The following is a 14,974-nucleotide window of genomic DNA, read 5'->3' as shown; positions in this document are numbered from 1 at the left end:
TTTTTGAGTCATTTACCTCACTTCACATAACCTAGGGACGGATTGTGAGAGACGTCTGGAGTGAGCATAATCACTTTTTACTATAACAAAACTCTAATACTGTCTCTATCGGGTGCTTAATTGGCTAAAGGATGATAAATTTGCTATAATGGGAAAGAGATCAATTCTTGGTGGACGCATGCCTTAGGGAAAAAACTCCTCCCATCCCTTAGTCACTTGATGATAGGCTATAAGCTGATCCCATGATATACCTCCCTTCACATAATCTGGAGACGGACTGTGAGGGACATCTATGAGGAGCGTAATCACTTTTTTACTACAAAGCTCTAATATTATTCAAAGTGCTCCCTCTATTCACTAACTACTTTTTTTCAGAATCACAAAGCTCTAATATTATTTAAAGTGCTCCCTCTATTAAAAAAAGTACAATAAATTACTAAATCGTGTACATAGCTAAAATTCTGAAAATACCTAAATCACATATTTAAGTTTTAAAATTACCGAATCATGTATTAAATTTCATTTATGCCCCTCTGAATCGATTGTTATAGTGTAACAATCGATTCATACATTGTTCATCAACAAAATAATGTCTTGAATCGATTGTTATACTATAACAATAGATTAAAAAAAAAAAAAACTGATTTGTGTTTCAAAAATTGTTGTTCTCAATATGATGTATGGAAATAATGTTTGAGGATATAAATATAATCAAGAGAATTAGACGAATACATAAGACTTGGTTCCATATCATTTCGAGCTCTCTAGATTCATAAGCCGATTTTGGCTAAAATCGCTGATGGACCTAGAGAGCTCGGAATGATATGAAACCAGGTCTTATGTGTTCGTTTAATTCTCCTGATTATATTCATGCTCTCAAGCATACTTTCCACAGGCCATACAACATTTTTTTGAACACGAATCAGGTTGATTCGTGTTTAAAAAATCACTGCTCTTAATATAGTGTGTCAAATTTGATTTCTGAGTGGACCAAATCAGCTAATGGACTTAGAGATCTTAGAATAATATGAAACTAAATTCTATATGTTTGTATAGTTCTTCTAATTATATTCATACCCTCAAATATCAATTTGACATACTATATTGAGAACAGTAATTTTTTCAACTCGTTTTTGATTGAGTTAAATTCCACCAATCTCAATCGATTGATAGATTTATCAATTGATTGCTATACTATAACAATCATTTGACAATTCTACTAATTAATTAGAACATTAAGAGGGGTAAAATGAATATTAGATACATGATTTTAATAATTTTAAAACCTAAATATATTCTACTAGTACGTGTTTAAGTAATTTGTCGAAAAAAGTATATATCATTTGAATGATAATTTAGATAAGTAGAAGAAACATTTCAACTCTAGAAAAAAGAATTTCTTTTAAAGAATACTTTTGATACTCACCCTTAATTTCTAAAAGAGAAATTCTTCCACGAATATTATTCTGATGGAATTTCCTTTTGCTCTACTAAGTGACCTGTTTATGCCCCAATATTTGCACTTTTTTATTCTTAAGAGAAAAGAAAACCTCTTATTTTGACAAGCGGAAAAATTAAGTTAATGCATTCGGAGACAAATTTAACATTAGATGCGCACTTTTCATGATCATGATTCATTATCATTATTTCTGTGTTTTTTTTGTCATTAATTTTTTTTTGTTTCGTGATATGAACGAAAATAATATGACTCATGACTGACTCTAACACTAGAGTCAGTCCTATCAAGGGTGAGACTCATTGAACATAAGATCATAGCAGGTCAACGACAGTAAATACTTTTAGCAAAGGAACATAATAATGGAAGATTTTTTGTTGAATTCAAACGTTGATACAAACTCTCTGGTGTACATACGTTCAATGTCCTTGAACAATGGAAATACATCATTTAACAAAAAGGCAAAATCTTTTTTGCAGTCTAACTTGCTACGATCTTCAAATGAAAGCAGATGAAGCTAACGACTAGAGTCTGATAGTAACTATATTCAAGGTATCATCTTCAAGAAATATTCACATAACAGAAACAATGCACCAAGATAAAGAAGTGGCTGTGCTTCTTGTTATCTGACGTCCTCTGAAATTGAGCTCGCCGCCAAGCGCTAAGCAATCAGTGAATGCCTCCATTTAACATGGAAGACTAGCTAACCAAGGGAGGAGCTTCTCATGCACCAAATCTGGCCTGTCATCATGAGGGCAGTGACCCACTTTTGGTAAAACGATCAGTTGCACATTCGGTAATTCCTTGGGCAAAGAAGAAAAGTACTTTCCAACTGGCCCATCAAGAGGAGTAAATGGATCCTGATCGCCCCATAAAACCAATACCGGGATCGAAAGTTTTGGCATCAACGACACAGGATTTGGTCCTGGAGGTCCAGTGATGATAGAAACAAAAGCATCAAGAGCCCCGACATCATCTGCTGGTCCCTTGATAATCTGTGTCCATGGTATGACAAGTGCATTAGTAAACAATTCAAACTGGACTGAGTTGAACCAGTTGTAAGTGTGGTGTTTTTCGGTCTCGTCATATGATAAGAGTAGCAAATATTTTGGTCGATGGAAAAAATTGTACCTCAATCAACTCAGCATCAACAGCCGCCTTGTTTCCATAAACTGAAAGTAAGATATTCTTAAGAGTCTCCCTGGTTTGTCAACAAGTACTGATTAACTTCAATCTTCAAATTGCACAGAAACAAAAAAGCCATCCAACAAGGGTACCTTTGTTTAACCCGATCAAAAAGAGCTGAAGCAATTGGTCTCTGATTCAGTAAGAAGTCAAATAACCAAAGCAAAGGCAAAATCAGCTTGATTCTCCAATCATCAACAATAGCCTTGTTGTTCATGCCACCAGCACAGTTTAAAAGTACAAGACCTCGAACTAGACCTCCAGTGGATTCTGGTTTACAATTCAAAGAATCACCATTGGACACGCATATCCTACATCTATTGCATAGGAGAAACTTTGAAAGAAAGTTCACACAATGCCAAGGGGAATTGCCAATCTAAAGCCAATACTAACCGGAAGCAGCAATCACACATGCAAGACTTCCAACTGAATTTCCGACAAGCACAGTAGGCTTTTGAACAATATCGTCCAAAAAATCCAAAATCAACTGTTTGAGAAACATGCTGGTAAGTATAAGCATCCAAAGAATCGTGATATTGGTAAGATGAACATGGATATAAAAGGCAGAAAGGTACCTGAGCCCAGCCTTCCATTGTGTATGAAAAACCTGGTGGCTTCTCGGATGCACCAAATCCGAGCAAGTCAAGAGCATATACTGTATAATTCTCTGACAATACTCCAATATTCCTGAAGTCCAGTGGAAAGCGCTAAAAAATAAATCTATTGGCACAGCACATTTGACTCGTGGAGTTATTATAATGTAGTATTGAAATATAGAGGATTAATATTTACAAAAAACTACTTTCAGAATTCTCTATGTTGCAACTATAAATTGAACCTCGAAACAACAACAAACTGGTTTAAATGAGTCAGCAACGAATTTGAATGAATTTTGAATTTCCTTATTGAGCAAAGTAAACTCCCTAGTACAACCAGATGACATTTGTCTGAGTTATTGCCTTTTGCACTCATTGGCATGTTCTTCTCGTTTTCGAATATGATCATGAAGAGGAAAGATGCCCGATTCTTAAACTCCTTAACTTTTATATATCAGATTTTATCAATTTTAAACATCAGAAAAATCAGGTAATCGAGAAAATCTATAGCAAGGAATTAATAGAGGAAAAGATGGGATTTTTAACTCTCTTTTTTTTTTACTCTCCCGACCTGCGCCAGTGGCCGATGGAGGCGCCGAATCCATGGATGAGGAGGAGAGGAGGGCCCGCGCCTCTTACAAGGTAGTTGACATCGAACTCCTTCCACTTCCAGGTGGCGCAGGATCCGAGAACCTCCTTCGGGTCCCCGCTCCCACCGGCTGGCGCCGCGACAAGGCCGGCTCCGCTCCCCGAGACGGCCTCGAGAGGGCGGCTGCGGCTCAGACTGCCTCGCGAGGTAGCAATGTGAAAAGAAGCAGGGGATGAGGCGGTGAAGGGAGGAAGACGATGAATGTAGGGAGATGAAGGCGGAGAGAAAGAGGAGGAAAGGGTTGGGAGAAGCGCAAGAGCCATCGCCAAGCTCTCGTCTTGCTCTCCTCTCCACAACTAAATCTGGTGGCCACCGGTGAGGAGTCTGAAGGGGCGATGAATTGCACTAATTCTTTTTCTGAACCGATTGTGAACCAATTCGGGTTCAGTTTGTTAAGTTTCTGTGGACCGGAACGGGTCACGTGATAGCAAACCCTAGACAAAAAAAGACCACCACTGCCGCAAAGTCTCTCTGGCGCCGTCGCAACTCCTCTGGCGTTTCCGCTGGAAACTGACTCCTTGGTTTAAATCCTGGAATTTAATTGTGTATAGGTGCGTTTTGTTCTACAATTTTGTTATGTTTCAGAATTGTTCTTCCCTGTGTTTGAGATACTCTGTAATTGTTCGATGTGATTTGTGGTACTTAAAAATGGTCATTTTACTGATTCACATGTTGAATGTTTCGTGTAGTCAATGTTGATTGCTTGTATTTCTGATACAATCCTTGGTGCGGAAATTTGACGACAGTTCTATCCTTTTTTTATCATCGACCAAGTTGTGCCTTATCTTACGCACTGCTCGCTGAAAATTTTGAGGAGGAAAAAAAATCACTTTTCGGCGATACAATATTTTTATTTACTATTGAACAGAAATTTGTGCTAAAAAGCAGGTAGCTTTGTATATTAGAACAAGCAAAAGAATGCTCCTTTCCCTAAGCTCACAGGGGTTATTTTTGCAATTTTTTTCTTCTGGTTAGATTTGTTAAGCAAACTTATTATGTTCGGTATTTGTTTCAATAAGTTAACTACCATGACTGCAGTAGTGCAAAATGTGTATTTGCTATCAATAGTTATGCTATTGTATTGTCTTCTTTGTTCTTTGACTTGGAAATTTCTTGCATTTTGATTGAATTGCAAAGAGTGAGAACACAGTCGTTGTCTCAAAGTTTAACATTTTAAAACCCTGCTGCTGTATGTAGAGAAATGACTTCAAATGCTGAGGAAGGTAGGAGCTTTGCTAGGAGGGACCAACTACTTAAGATACAGTCAGAGGTGCAAAAGCGATGGGAAGAACACAAGGTTTTTGAGGCAGATGCTGGCAGTAAACCACCTAAGGAGGGCGAGAAGTTCTTTGGAAATTTTCCATACCCGTACATGAATGGCATGCTGCATTTAGGTCATGCCTTTTCACTATCAAAACTTGAATTTGGTGCTGCCTACCACAGGTTATGTGGTCGTAATGTCCTTTTGCCATTCGCTTTCCACTGCACTGGAATGCCTATCAAGGCGTCAGCTGACAAGCTTGCACGAGAGGTTCAATTATATGGGAATCCTCCTGTTTTTCCTTCTTTAGAAGAGGATTCTAATGCAGAAGATATTGAGGAGCCCAAACCTGAAAATGACAATGTTGCCGCCCCTGATAAATTTAAGAGCAAGAAGTCCAAGGCTGCTGCAAAATCAGGTGGATATAAGTCTCAGTGGGAAATTATGCAGTCTCTTGGTTTGTCAAATGAAGAAATTGCTAAGTTCCAAGATCCATACTGTTGGTTAAGCTATTTTCCGCCTCTAGCTAAAGAAGATCTAACAGCTTTCGGCTTGGGCTGTGACTGGAGGCGTTCTTTTATTACAACAGACACGAACCCCTACTATGACTCCTTTGTCAGATGGCAAATGAGGAAGTTGAAAAGCTTAGGAAAGATTGTGAAGGATATGCGGTATACAATATACTCTCCATTGGATGGCCAACCATGTGCAGATCATGATCGAGCTTCTGGTGAGGGTGTTCAGCCACAAGATTATGTTCTGATCAAGATGGAAGTCCTTCCTCCTTTTACATCAAAATTTAAAATTTTGGAAGGAAAGAAGGTATATCTAGCAGCTGCAACATTGAGACCTGAGACAATGTATGGGCAAACAAATGCATGGGTGCTTCCAGATGGCAAATATGGGGCTTTTGAGATTAATGAAAATGATGTTTTCATTATAACACAACGTGCTGCTTTGAATCTTGCGTATCAAAAGATGTCACGAGTTCCAGAGAAGCCAACTTGTTTACTTGAGCTCTCTGGTCATGATCTTATTGGTTTGCCCTTGAGGTCTCCTCTTGCTTTTAATGAAATTATATACTCACTTCCCATGCTTACAATCTTAACTGATAAAGGAACGGGGATTGTTACAAGTGTCCCTAGTGATTCACCTGATGACTATATGGCTTTACAAGATTTGAAATCAAAACCTGCTCTGAGATCCAAGTTTGGGGTTAAAGATGAGTGGGTTCTTCCTTATGAGGTCATACCAATTATTAATATTCCAGAATTTGGAGATAAGTCTGCTGAGAAAGTATGTCTCGATCTTAAGATCAAGAGTCAGAATGACAAAGATAAACTTGCAGAGGCAAAAAAGTTAACCTATTTGAAAGGATTTACTGATGGTATAATGCTGGTAGATGACTTTAAAGGAATGAAGGTCCAGGAAGCAAAGCCTATGATTAGGAATAAACTGCTAGAATCAGGAGATGCAGTGATGTACAGTGAACCTGAGAAAAAAGTAATGTCCAGATCAGGTGATGAGTGTGTCGTGGCTCTCACAGATCAATGGTACATTACCTATGGTGAGGCTGAGTGGAAGGCTAAGGCAGAGGATTGTTTGGCCAAGATGAACCTGTACTATAAAGAAGCAAGAAATGGTTTTGAGCATACACTAAGTTGGCTTAATCAGTGGGCATGTTCCAGGTCTTTTGGACTTGGTACACGCCTTCCTTGGGATGAGCAATTTCTAGTCGAATCACTTTCAGATTCAACACTCTACATGGCCTTCTATACTGTTGCTCATCTATTGCAATGCGGTGACATGTATGGATCTGATCATTCTTCTGTGAAGCCAGATCAAATGACTGATGATGTCTGGGATTATATCTTTTGTGGAGGTCCTCAGCCAAAATCAGATGTCCCTGTGGTTCTTCTTAACAAGATGAAGCAAGAATTTGACTATTGGTACCCATTTGATCTTCGTGTATCTGGTAAAGACCTTATTCAAAACCACCTCACTTTCAGTATCTATAACCATACTGCGCTGTTGTCTGAATGTCATTGGCCTCGTGGATTCCGATGCAATGGACATCTTATGCTGAACTCTGAAAAGATGTCCAAGTCAACTGGAAATTTCAGGACTCTTCGTCAGGCAATAGAGGAATTCTCCTCTGATGCCACGAGGTTTTCCCTTGCAGATGCTGGGGATGGAATGGACGATGCAAATTTTGTTTTTGAAACATCAAATGCTGCGATATTAAGGCTTACTAAGGAAATTGCTTGGATTGAAGAAGTATTGGCTTCTGAGTCTACTTTACGTGCTGGTCCACCCAATACTTATGCTGATTTTGTATTTGCCAATGAAATAAATATTGCAATCAAATCGACTGAACAGAACTACAACAAATTTATGTTCCGAGAAGCTCTTAAGACAGGTTTCTATGACCTGCAGGCTGCTAGGGATGAATATAGGCTGTCTTGTGGGCCAGTAGGTATGAACCGTGACTTGCTGTGGCGCTTCATGGATGTTCAAACTAGGCTCATTACTCCAATTTGTCCACACTATGCTGAACATGTTTGGCATAATGCTCTAAAGAATGATGGTTTTATTGTAAATGCTGGCTGGCCTTTGTCTGACGCACCTGATCTTACTCTAAAGCTTGCTAACAAGTACTTGCAAGACACGATAGTATTAATGAGGAAGTTGCTCCAAAAGCAATCATCTAATTTGAAGAAGGCTAAAAAGGGTGTTGTAATTCCTACAACAGAAGAAAACAAATTAACAGTAGGTCTTATATATGTCAATGAACAATTTGATGGGTGGAAAGAAGAATGTTTGAGGATACTCACAAGCAAATATGACGCTGAGACACAAATTTTTGCACCTGATCAAGAGATACTTGAAGCATTAAAACAGAGTGTTGTTGGGCAGGCTGCAAACTTTAAGCAGATCCAGAAGCTTTGCATGCCTTTTCTTAAGTTCAAGAAGGATGAAACTTTATCAATTGGTCCACAGGCACTGGATCTGAAACTGCCTTTTGGTGAAATTCAGGTTCTTGAAGAGAATTGTGACTTGATAAAGAGACAACTTGGTCTTGATCATATTGAAATCCTGTCTGCAACTGATGATGCTGCACGAAGCAGAGCTGGTTCATACAACTCATTGCTAAATCAGAACCCACCTTCACCTGGCAATCCTGTTGCTATCTTTTTGAGCAAATTGGAGTATTCTACTGCAGAACTTCAAATTGAAGCCTAAAGAAATGCTTTGGAAATTTTGTTAGGAAGGACTGCTAGAGGTTAGACGTTACTTTAATGAATAATCTAGAACCTAATATTCTTGCTATTCATGACATTAAAGGAACTTAAATTTATCTGCTATTTTTAACATTTGATAGCATACATGTTTAATCTTTAACGTTTCATTTTTCTTGTGAACCATGTTGATCTGGTGGTATTTCTGGTGGGTATTCTTTCTAAATGTTTAGTTATATTTTTGTCAGAAAAAATCTATTCATGAGGTTTTCAATTCTTATACTGAAATACAACTATCATGTGATTCAAATTTTGCTTTACAGTTGTGTTTATCGATTTGGATACCGAAAATACAAGAAATGTTTCATTGAGAATCTTATGGATTCAAATGGAAATAAAGCAAGCCAACAATAGCACAAGCAATACTCTTGAGACTGGTTTTTATTCAGTGATTGCATTGCAACAAAAGTGTACAGGGATAATTTGTTTATTTTCAACTATGTATACTAATTTATTTCTTTTATATTTCATACAGCTTTCAGCCCGAACCGGACAGTTTGTTGGCAGTATTTTCATAAATTTTGCACCTTCTCATGCTGCGACCGCTAAATTTCCCCCCAGTTTCAGTGCATCTTCATGTTCTCTGAATTAATTTATTTCAACATTCACAGGCTTAAATTCTGAGTGGAAACTGATAATAAGTTAGTGTTGTGCTTTTGATTCTGTACTGATTTCTATGCAAGAAACTTCTCAGAAACAATGATGCTTTTTTCTTAGTTTGAATCTTGTTGAGCTTGTGCCATATGTAAGATGATAGCCCGGCTGTGTATGCTTTTACTTGTGTTTACAATAAATGATTTGGGAAATTATGTTTGAAATTTTCAGTATGGAAATACTTGTGAAGCAGAAGTTATTGTTCTTAAACTATGCAAGCACTTTCAAATGAGTCCTACCTATGATACTCATACGTGGGTACTGCTTCATCTAAAGATCTATTACGATTGAGTTAATTTCACATTGGTATTCATTATTCTATGTTTCTTTTTTCCCAATTTAAACTTGAAGTATGTTCTCTTAATTTGTTACCTGCTGTTATTTTGTGATTGTCATTTAGTTCAATCTTCTTTTTATTATAGAAATTAGGCTTTAATTCACAGGACCTTTTGTTCTGATTCTTGTTTCCAACCGTCTTTCTTCTTTAAGTAAACAAGCTAGGGATTCTAACGCTTCAGGTCCCTAACGTTTAGGTTCTATTTAAATCTAAACTTAGAATCTTATGTAATACTTCAAAATGATAAACTGATATTGCTGCTACATCACATGCAAAAGGTGATAATCCTCATTAGAGGCTCTTTCAGTATATTTCATGGTGATAAAAGATGAATCTCATGGTGATAAAAGATGAATATATTTATTTTCAATGTCCTCGTCAATTCATGATCAACACGGAGGAAGTAAATTACGGATATATAGGGGCATAAATGGATATCAAACTTATAAACATGATATCAAACGTAATAATATGACTTAGCAAAATCTAATCACATTTAAATCTGAACCCTGATTTTGTTTTTTTTTTCGCTCTATAAAACAGAGCATAATTGCATAAAGCGCAAGTTCATGCACGTAGGAACATGTCCTCTGCGCTTCGTTACTGCAACGCTCTACGTCAAACCCAAGTCCACCTCCCAAATCCAAGGACGAAACCGATCCTCTCTCCTCCTCCTCCTCCGACGCCGGCGGCGCCATTTGAGCCTCAACAAGAACCTTCTGCTTTACCTTCCCCCTTCCGCCTCCTCATATCCTCCATCAAGACCCTCGCCGCCGAAGGCCGCCTCTCCCATGCCTTCTCCTGCTTCTCTCTGCTCCGCCTCCGCTGCTTCTCCGCCTCCCTCCTCCACCCCCTCGCTTCCCTCCTCTCTTGCTGCACCTCCCAGGGCACCCTCGCCCATGGCCTGCAGCTCCATGCTCTCTCCCTCACTCTCGGCTTCCACGACCACCCTCGTATTCTCCCAAAGGTGACCTCCTTTTATGCCAATTTGGGCCTCCTGCCCGACGCCCATGGCGTCGCCCTTTTCTCCGGCAGCTCGGAGGTCATCCAATGGAACCTTTTGATCTCTGCCTACATTAGGGACGGCCAGACCTCCAATGCGCTCCTCGCCTATAGGGATCTGCTTCAGAGAGGCGTCGAGCCTGATAAATTTACCTACCCACCCGTCCTCAAGGCTTGCGGAGATTTGCTTGACTTGGAGTTTGGCAGGGAGGTGCACAGGACCATCGATGGCAGCGGCATGGAGTGGAACCTGTTCGTCCACAATGCGCTCGTGGCGATGTATGCTAAATGCGGTGCATTGGAAGTTGCATGGAAGCTGTTCGAAGAAATGCCGATTAGAGATGTGGTATCGTGGAACTCCATCGTGTCGGCGTATGCATCACGGGAGATGTGGGAGGAGGCATTCGAGTTGTTCGGGCGGATGAGAGCGGAAGGTTTGGAGGTGAACAGTGTGACGTGGAACACAATTGTTGGTGGGCATTTGCAGAGGGGCAATCCTAGAGAAGCTTTGAGATTGATTTCAGAGGTAACTTGGAGTGGTTCAGAGGTCGACTTTGTGACTTTAGTTGTTGGTCTTAGTGCTTGCTCTCACGTCAGATCGCTGAAATTGGGGAAACAGCTCCATGGGTTTGCAATCCGTAGCTGCTGTGATCGGCTTGAGAATGTCCGCAATGCCTTGATCGCAATGTACTCAAGGTGCGACCATATAGCGCATGCCTGGCTCTTGTTTCAGAAAGCTGAGTTCAGGAGTTTAGTTACTTGGAACACAATGATCACTGGGTTCAGCCTCACAGACCAAGCTGAGGAAGCTTCTATCATTTTCAGAGATATGATACATTCAGAAGTTCAGCCAAACTACGTAACCATTGTCACATATCTTGCCCTATGTGCTCGTGTTGCAAACCTCCAGCATGGGCGGGAGCTCCATTGTTACATCACTAAGCATGATTTTCAGCTCTACTTCTTACTCTGGAATTCCCTAATTGACATGTATTCCAAGTCTGGAAAAATCTTGGTAGCTAAATGTGTGTTTGACTCGATGACCAATCGTGATGAAGTATCATACACTTCAATGATAGCCGGTTATGGATCTCAAGGTGAAGGAATTGCTGCCCTGCAACTGTTTCATCAGATGCTTGACTGTGGGATGAAACCAGACCACATAAACATGGTTGCTATCCTCTCAGCTTGTAGCCACTCTGGACTTGTATCTCAGGGTCAAAAGCTCTTTGACATGATGGTTGACACATATGGCATTGTGCCACAGATGGAACATTACTCTTGCATGGTTGATCTATTTGCTCGAGCTGGATTGGTTGCAAAAGCAGAGGAATTGCTTAATAAAGCTCCAATACCGCCGACAGCGGCTATGTGGGCAGCTCTAGTAGGAGCATGCCTGGTCTATTTGAACACAGAGATTGGAGCAAGAGCTGCAAAGAAGCTCTTAGAGATGGGGACAGACAATTCGGGGCACTATGTATTGATTGCTAATATGTATGCAACTGCTGGATGTTGGGATGAGCTTGCAAAGGTGAGGACAATGATGAGGGATTTGGGTGTTAGGAAAACACCAGCTTTGGCTTGGGTTGATTTAGGGAATGGATTTCATCCTTTCTTGGTGGATGATCGGTCAAACCCTCTTGCACATGAAATATATGAGGTGTTGGACATATTAACTGGACAAATGAGTGATCCTATGCAACTTGAAATTGTGGATTTCAGATCTTCTGACAACATTGAGGGGTGAAAAAAAACTTGATCTCAGACATAGAATTAGCTATTTAGCTTCCATTTGTCAGAAATGCCCGTGTAAACTTGAACCTGGAATCATTCACAAACTTAAACCATGCATAGATCTAAATGGACATTACATCATTCTAGGATTGGCACATTTCAAAGACCATGAAGACGTTCATCATGCTGACCAATAACAGATGAACGAACATAGCAAATTTTGTTTATTTGTTATTTGCAACATGGACTCACGAGCAGCAAAGACGGTTACCAGTCGGACTGATTAAAATTGGGCAAATCTTTGCTGCAGATGATTCTCTGCAATAAAGATTAAAAACTATGTCCGCCAGCTGAGTACTAATGAAAGACTGGGCTTAGAATGTCTACCAAGAATTTGCAACACTATTGACAAATGCTTTCCGCTGGTGAGTGATTCTTATTTTCTCAAGCTTAAGTCTACAGAACCTGCAGCACTACTGGCAGCCATCGATTTATTTAGTGTCTCAACAGAAGGTTCCTATTTGAGGTTCATCTTGTAGAAGACAGTGTAGCCAGATAATTTTCAAAACTAATCACATTGCACCTCTGTTGAGTGTATTCACGAGTTTGATTTACAATTACCAGCTTGCGGAATTACGACTCCTAGTCATGACACTAGTACAGGCCCATCCTGCTTGTACTTCATAAAATGTTCAACTGACTATTTAGTATGAACAAGAAAATCAAATGGATTCGTGAATCACTTTGTTGAGTATGTTTACTGGGTTTCCCCATTCTGAATAACATTTTATATTGAGTTCAACATTGTTGTGATGCTTTTGAATCTCAGCATGATTATGAAAGGCATTATTACATATAGAGATTACTGAATAACTATCTTGTAGATCAAACTCAGAAACTTGTGTTGGTATTATTGAAATTGAATTGAATTCTTTCACTTTCGTTGTTCTTTTTCAGGAAAGAGAGAATGCTTTAAATTTGTCAAAATTAATTTTGAAGTACTCAAAAAAGCTTAAATATTATTTAGTTTAAAATTTATTGAGGCAAAATTAGCACCATATTTTTATTTTTTTCGCATAAAACACAACAGCCAAACAGGTAGATAAGTTAGACAGCTAAATGGTCTGATTAAACTACACATGATGGCAAATGAATTGGCAAGCATTAACAAACTGCTTGCTCACAACAGTATAGATTTGTAAACAAAGTTTGTATCTCAACCGCTTCCTCGCAAGCATTAAGAATCTGTCATTTATTTACTGAAAAACAAAGAAATGTTTCCAACGCAACTGAAAGAAAGCCATTAAGCCGTCGACTGTTTAAGATAAGCAATTAGATCCGCACGCTCTTGTGGCTTCTTCAAACCAGGAAAAACCATCTTGGTCCCAGGAATATACTGCAAACAGAAACACATTTGTTATTTGTTAATACCATAATTAATCCCTATCATATTGTTCTGAGGAAACAACATCCAACTAAATTGAAAAGAGTGGCTTATAAATCAAGAAGCTTGGATAAATCTATCATGAATCATTTTCCTCGTTTTTTACTAAATAAACAATCATCTTATATTAAATATGCAGAAAACAAGCTTAGAGTAGACTGCAGTCCATACATATCAACTCTTATCACTTAAAGGTTATAGAAACTTAAGACTGCAAGTTAGGATGCCATTTCTATGACTCAACCAATTGTGGTACCTTAATTCATGATCGTCCTGAAGGTTGTGGAATCTTAAAGGTCATGAATCTGATATGCCATTTGGCCACACTGGAGGAGTTCTACACCCCAAAGAATTAGTCTACATACAATGATGGAGTTTCAAGTCTGATAGGCAAATGTAGGAGTCGCAGTAACTTAAGCAGATTGCAAGGACTCATCTCACTGAAATAGATCAAGGGCTTGTAAAACTCAGTACAAGCTACATAATTTGTTCATGTGTTTTCAAAACTCTGCCTTTCAGTAGTAATGCTACATAATTGTTCCTTCAATCGTCCAAGGTAGCTAAAAACATTAAAAGGACCGTAGATACCTTCTTAGGATTAAGCAAGTAGTCATACAATGTATGCTCCTCCCATATAACAGCCATGTTCTTGTTTGCAGCCGAGTACGAGTAGCCGAGGGTCGTACCAGATTGTCTCCCAAAAAGTCCATTCAAATTCGGCCCTGCCATTTTAGGATTAGAACTTTGTGAGTTCCGGACAGAGAGAGATCAAAACAGACACCAATCAAAACACAACAATAGAAAATAACAATAATGTGTTGTTGATTCCAGGGATCAAATGCCTATACGACATCACGAAGACACATCGATAGAAGAAAGGGCACATACAAAACATTCTTCGCAGTTGCAGTTTGTTCTTCTTTTTATATATATATAAAATCAACTTTAAGCATAAACCATACAAGGATCAATTAAAATCCCTCGAGAGATAAAATCCAAACGACCTTGCTTGTGACCGGCGCCCTTCTCCACGGTGTGGCACTGCGCGCACTTGGTCTTGAAGATCTTCTCCCCAGATTTGGGATCTCCCGGCGGGGCTTCGGCGAAAGATGCCATTGAGCAGTTCCTGATGCCACTCCCTCTACCCTCTCTCTGGTCTGATCGGTCTAGGGCTAATAAAAGTAAAAATTTTATGCGGACTCCACGGTAAGTGCGTCGAGTCACTCAGGATGAGCAATTACGGGCTTTGCTATTTACTCGGTCGGTGGAACTTCCATACGACCAAATCGGTCGCCTCGAATTCGATCTTCACCGTTTTTTCTTTTTATATTTGGGATCTATTAATTAGTCCTAGGAA

At 39.3% G+C, this 14,974-nt stretch overlaps 4 protein-coding genes across 4 annotated transcripts; 2 read left to right on the top strand and 2 right to left on the bottom strand.

The window, feature by feature from the left end:
• Positions 1–1,884: 1,884 nt before the first annotated feature.
• Positions 1,885–4,226, bottom strand: LOC121969518 (uncharacterized hydrolase YugF-like). The gene is made up of 6 exons (XM_042519658.1): positions 3,809–4,226; positions 3,217–3,328; positions 3,035–3,128; positions 2,734–2,911; positions 2,588–2,657; positions 1,885–2,451 (listed from the first exon to the last, which is right to left on the bottom strand). Exons 1-6 carry the CDS (start codon positions 4,147–4,149, stop codon positions 2,143–2,145), a joined length of 1,104 nt encoding a protein of 367 aa, XP_042375592.1. The 5' UTR covers positions 4,150–4,226; the 3' UTR covers positions 1,885–2,142.
• A 52-nt stretch (positions 4,227–4,278) lies between these two features.
• LOC121969517 (leucine--tRNA ligase, cytoplasmic-like) lies at positions 4,279–9,279 on the top strand. The gene is made up of 3 exons (XM_042519657.1): positions 4,279–4,437; positions 5,084–8,430; positions 8,922–9,279. The coding sequence occupies exon 2, from the start codon at positions 5,088–5,090 to the stop codon at positions 8,388–8,390; it is 3,303 nt and encodes a 1,100-aa protein (XP_042375591.1). The 5' UTR covers positions 4,279–4,437; positions 5,084–5,087; the 3' UTR covers positions 8,391–8,430; positions 8,922–9,279.
• Positions 9,280–10,012: 733 nt separating this feature from the next.
• LOC121969516 (pentatricopeptide repeat-containing protein At1g71490-like) lies at positions 10,013–12,975 on the top strand. Its single transcript, XM_042519656.1, has one exon. The coding sequence runs from the start codon at positions 10,021–10,023 to the stop codon at positions 12,184–12,186; it is 2,166 nt and encodes a 721-aa protein (XP_042375590.1). The 5' UTR covers positions 10,013–10,020; the 3' UTR covers positions 12,187–12,975.
• Positions 12,976–13,272: 297 nt separating this feature from the next.
• Positions 13,273–14,911, bottom strand: LOC121973118 (cytochrome c). The gene is made up of 3 exons (XM_042524699.1): positions 14,622–14,911; positions 14,206–14,339; positions 13,273–13,569 (listed from the first exon to the last, which is right to left on the bottom strand). The coding sequence occupies exons 1-3, from the start codon at positions 14,731–14,733 to the stop codon at positions 13,477–13,479; spliced, it is 339 nt and encodes a 112-aa protein (XP_042380633.1). The 5' UTR covers positions 14,734–14,911; the 3' UTR covers positions 13,273–13,476.
• Between the last annotated feature and the right edge of the window lie 63 nt (positions 14,912–14,974).

This window comes from Zingiber officinale, chromosome 4A, assembly GCF_018446385.1.
Source record: "Zingiber officinale cultivar Zhangliang chromosome 4A, Zo_v1.1, whole genome shotgun sequence".
Classification (NCBI taxonomy): domain Eukaryota; kingdom Viridiplantae; phylum Streptophyta; class Magnoliopsida; order Zingiberales; family Zingiberaceae; genus Zingiber; species Zingiber officinale.
The sequence above is the reverse complement of the archived record's forward strand: the minus strand, read 5'-3'. Positions and strand labels throughout refer to the sequence as shown.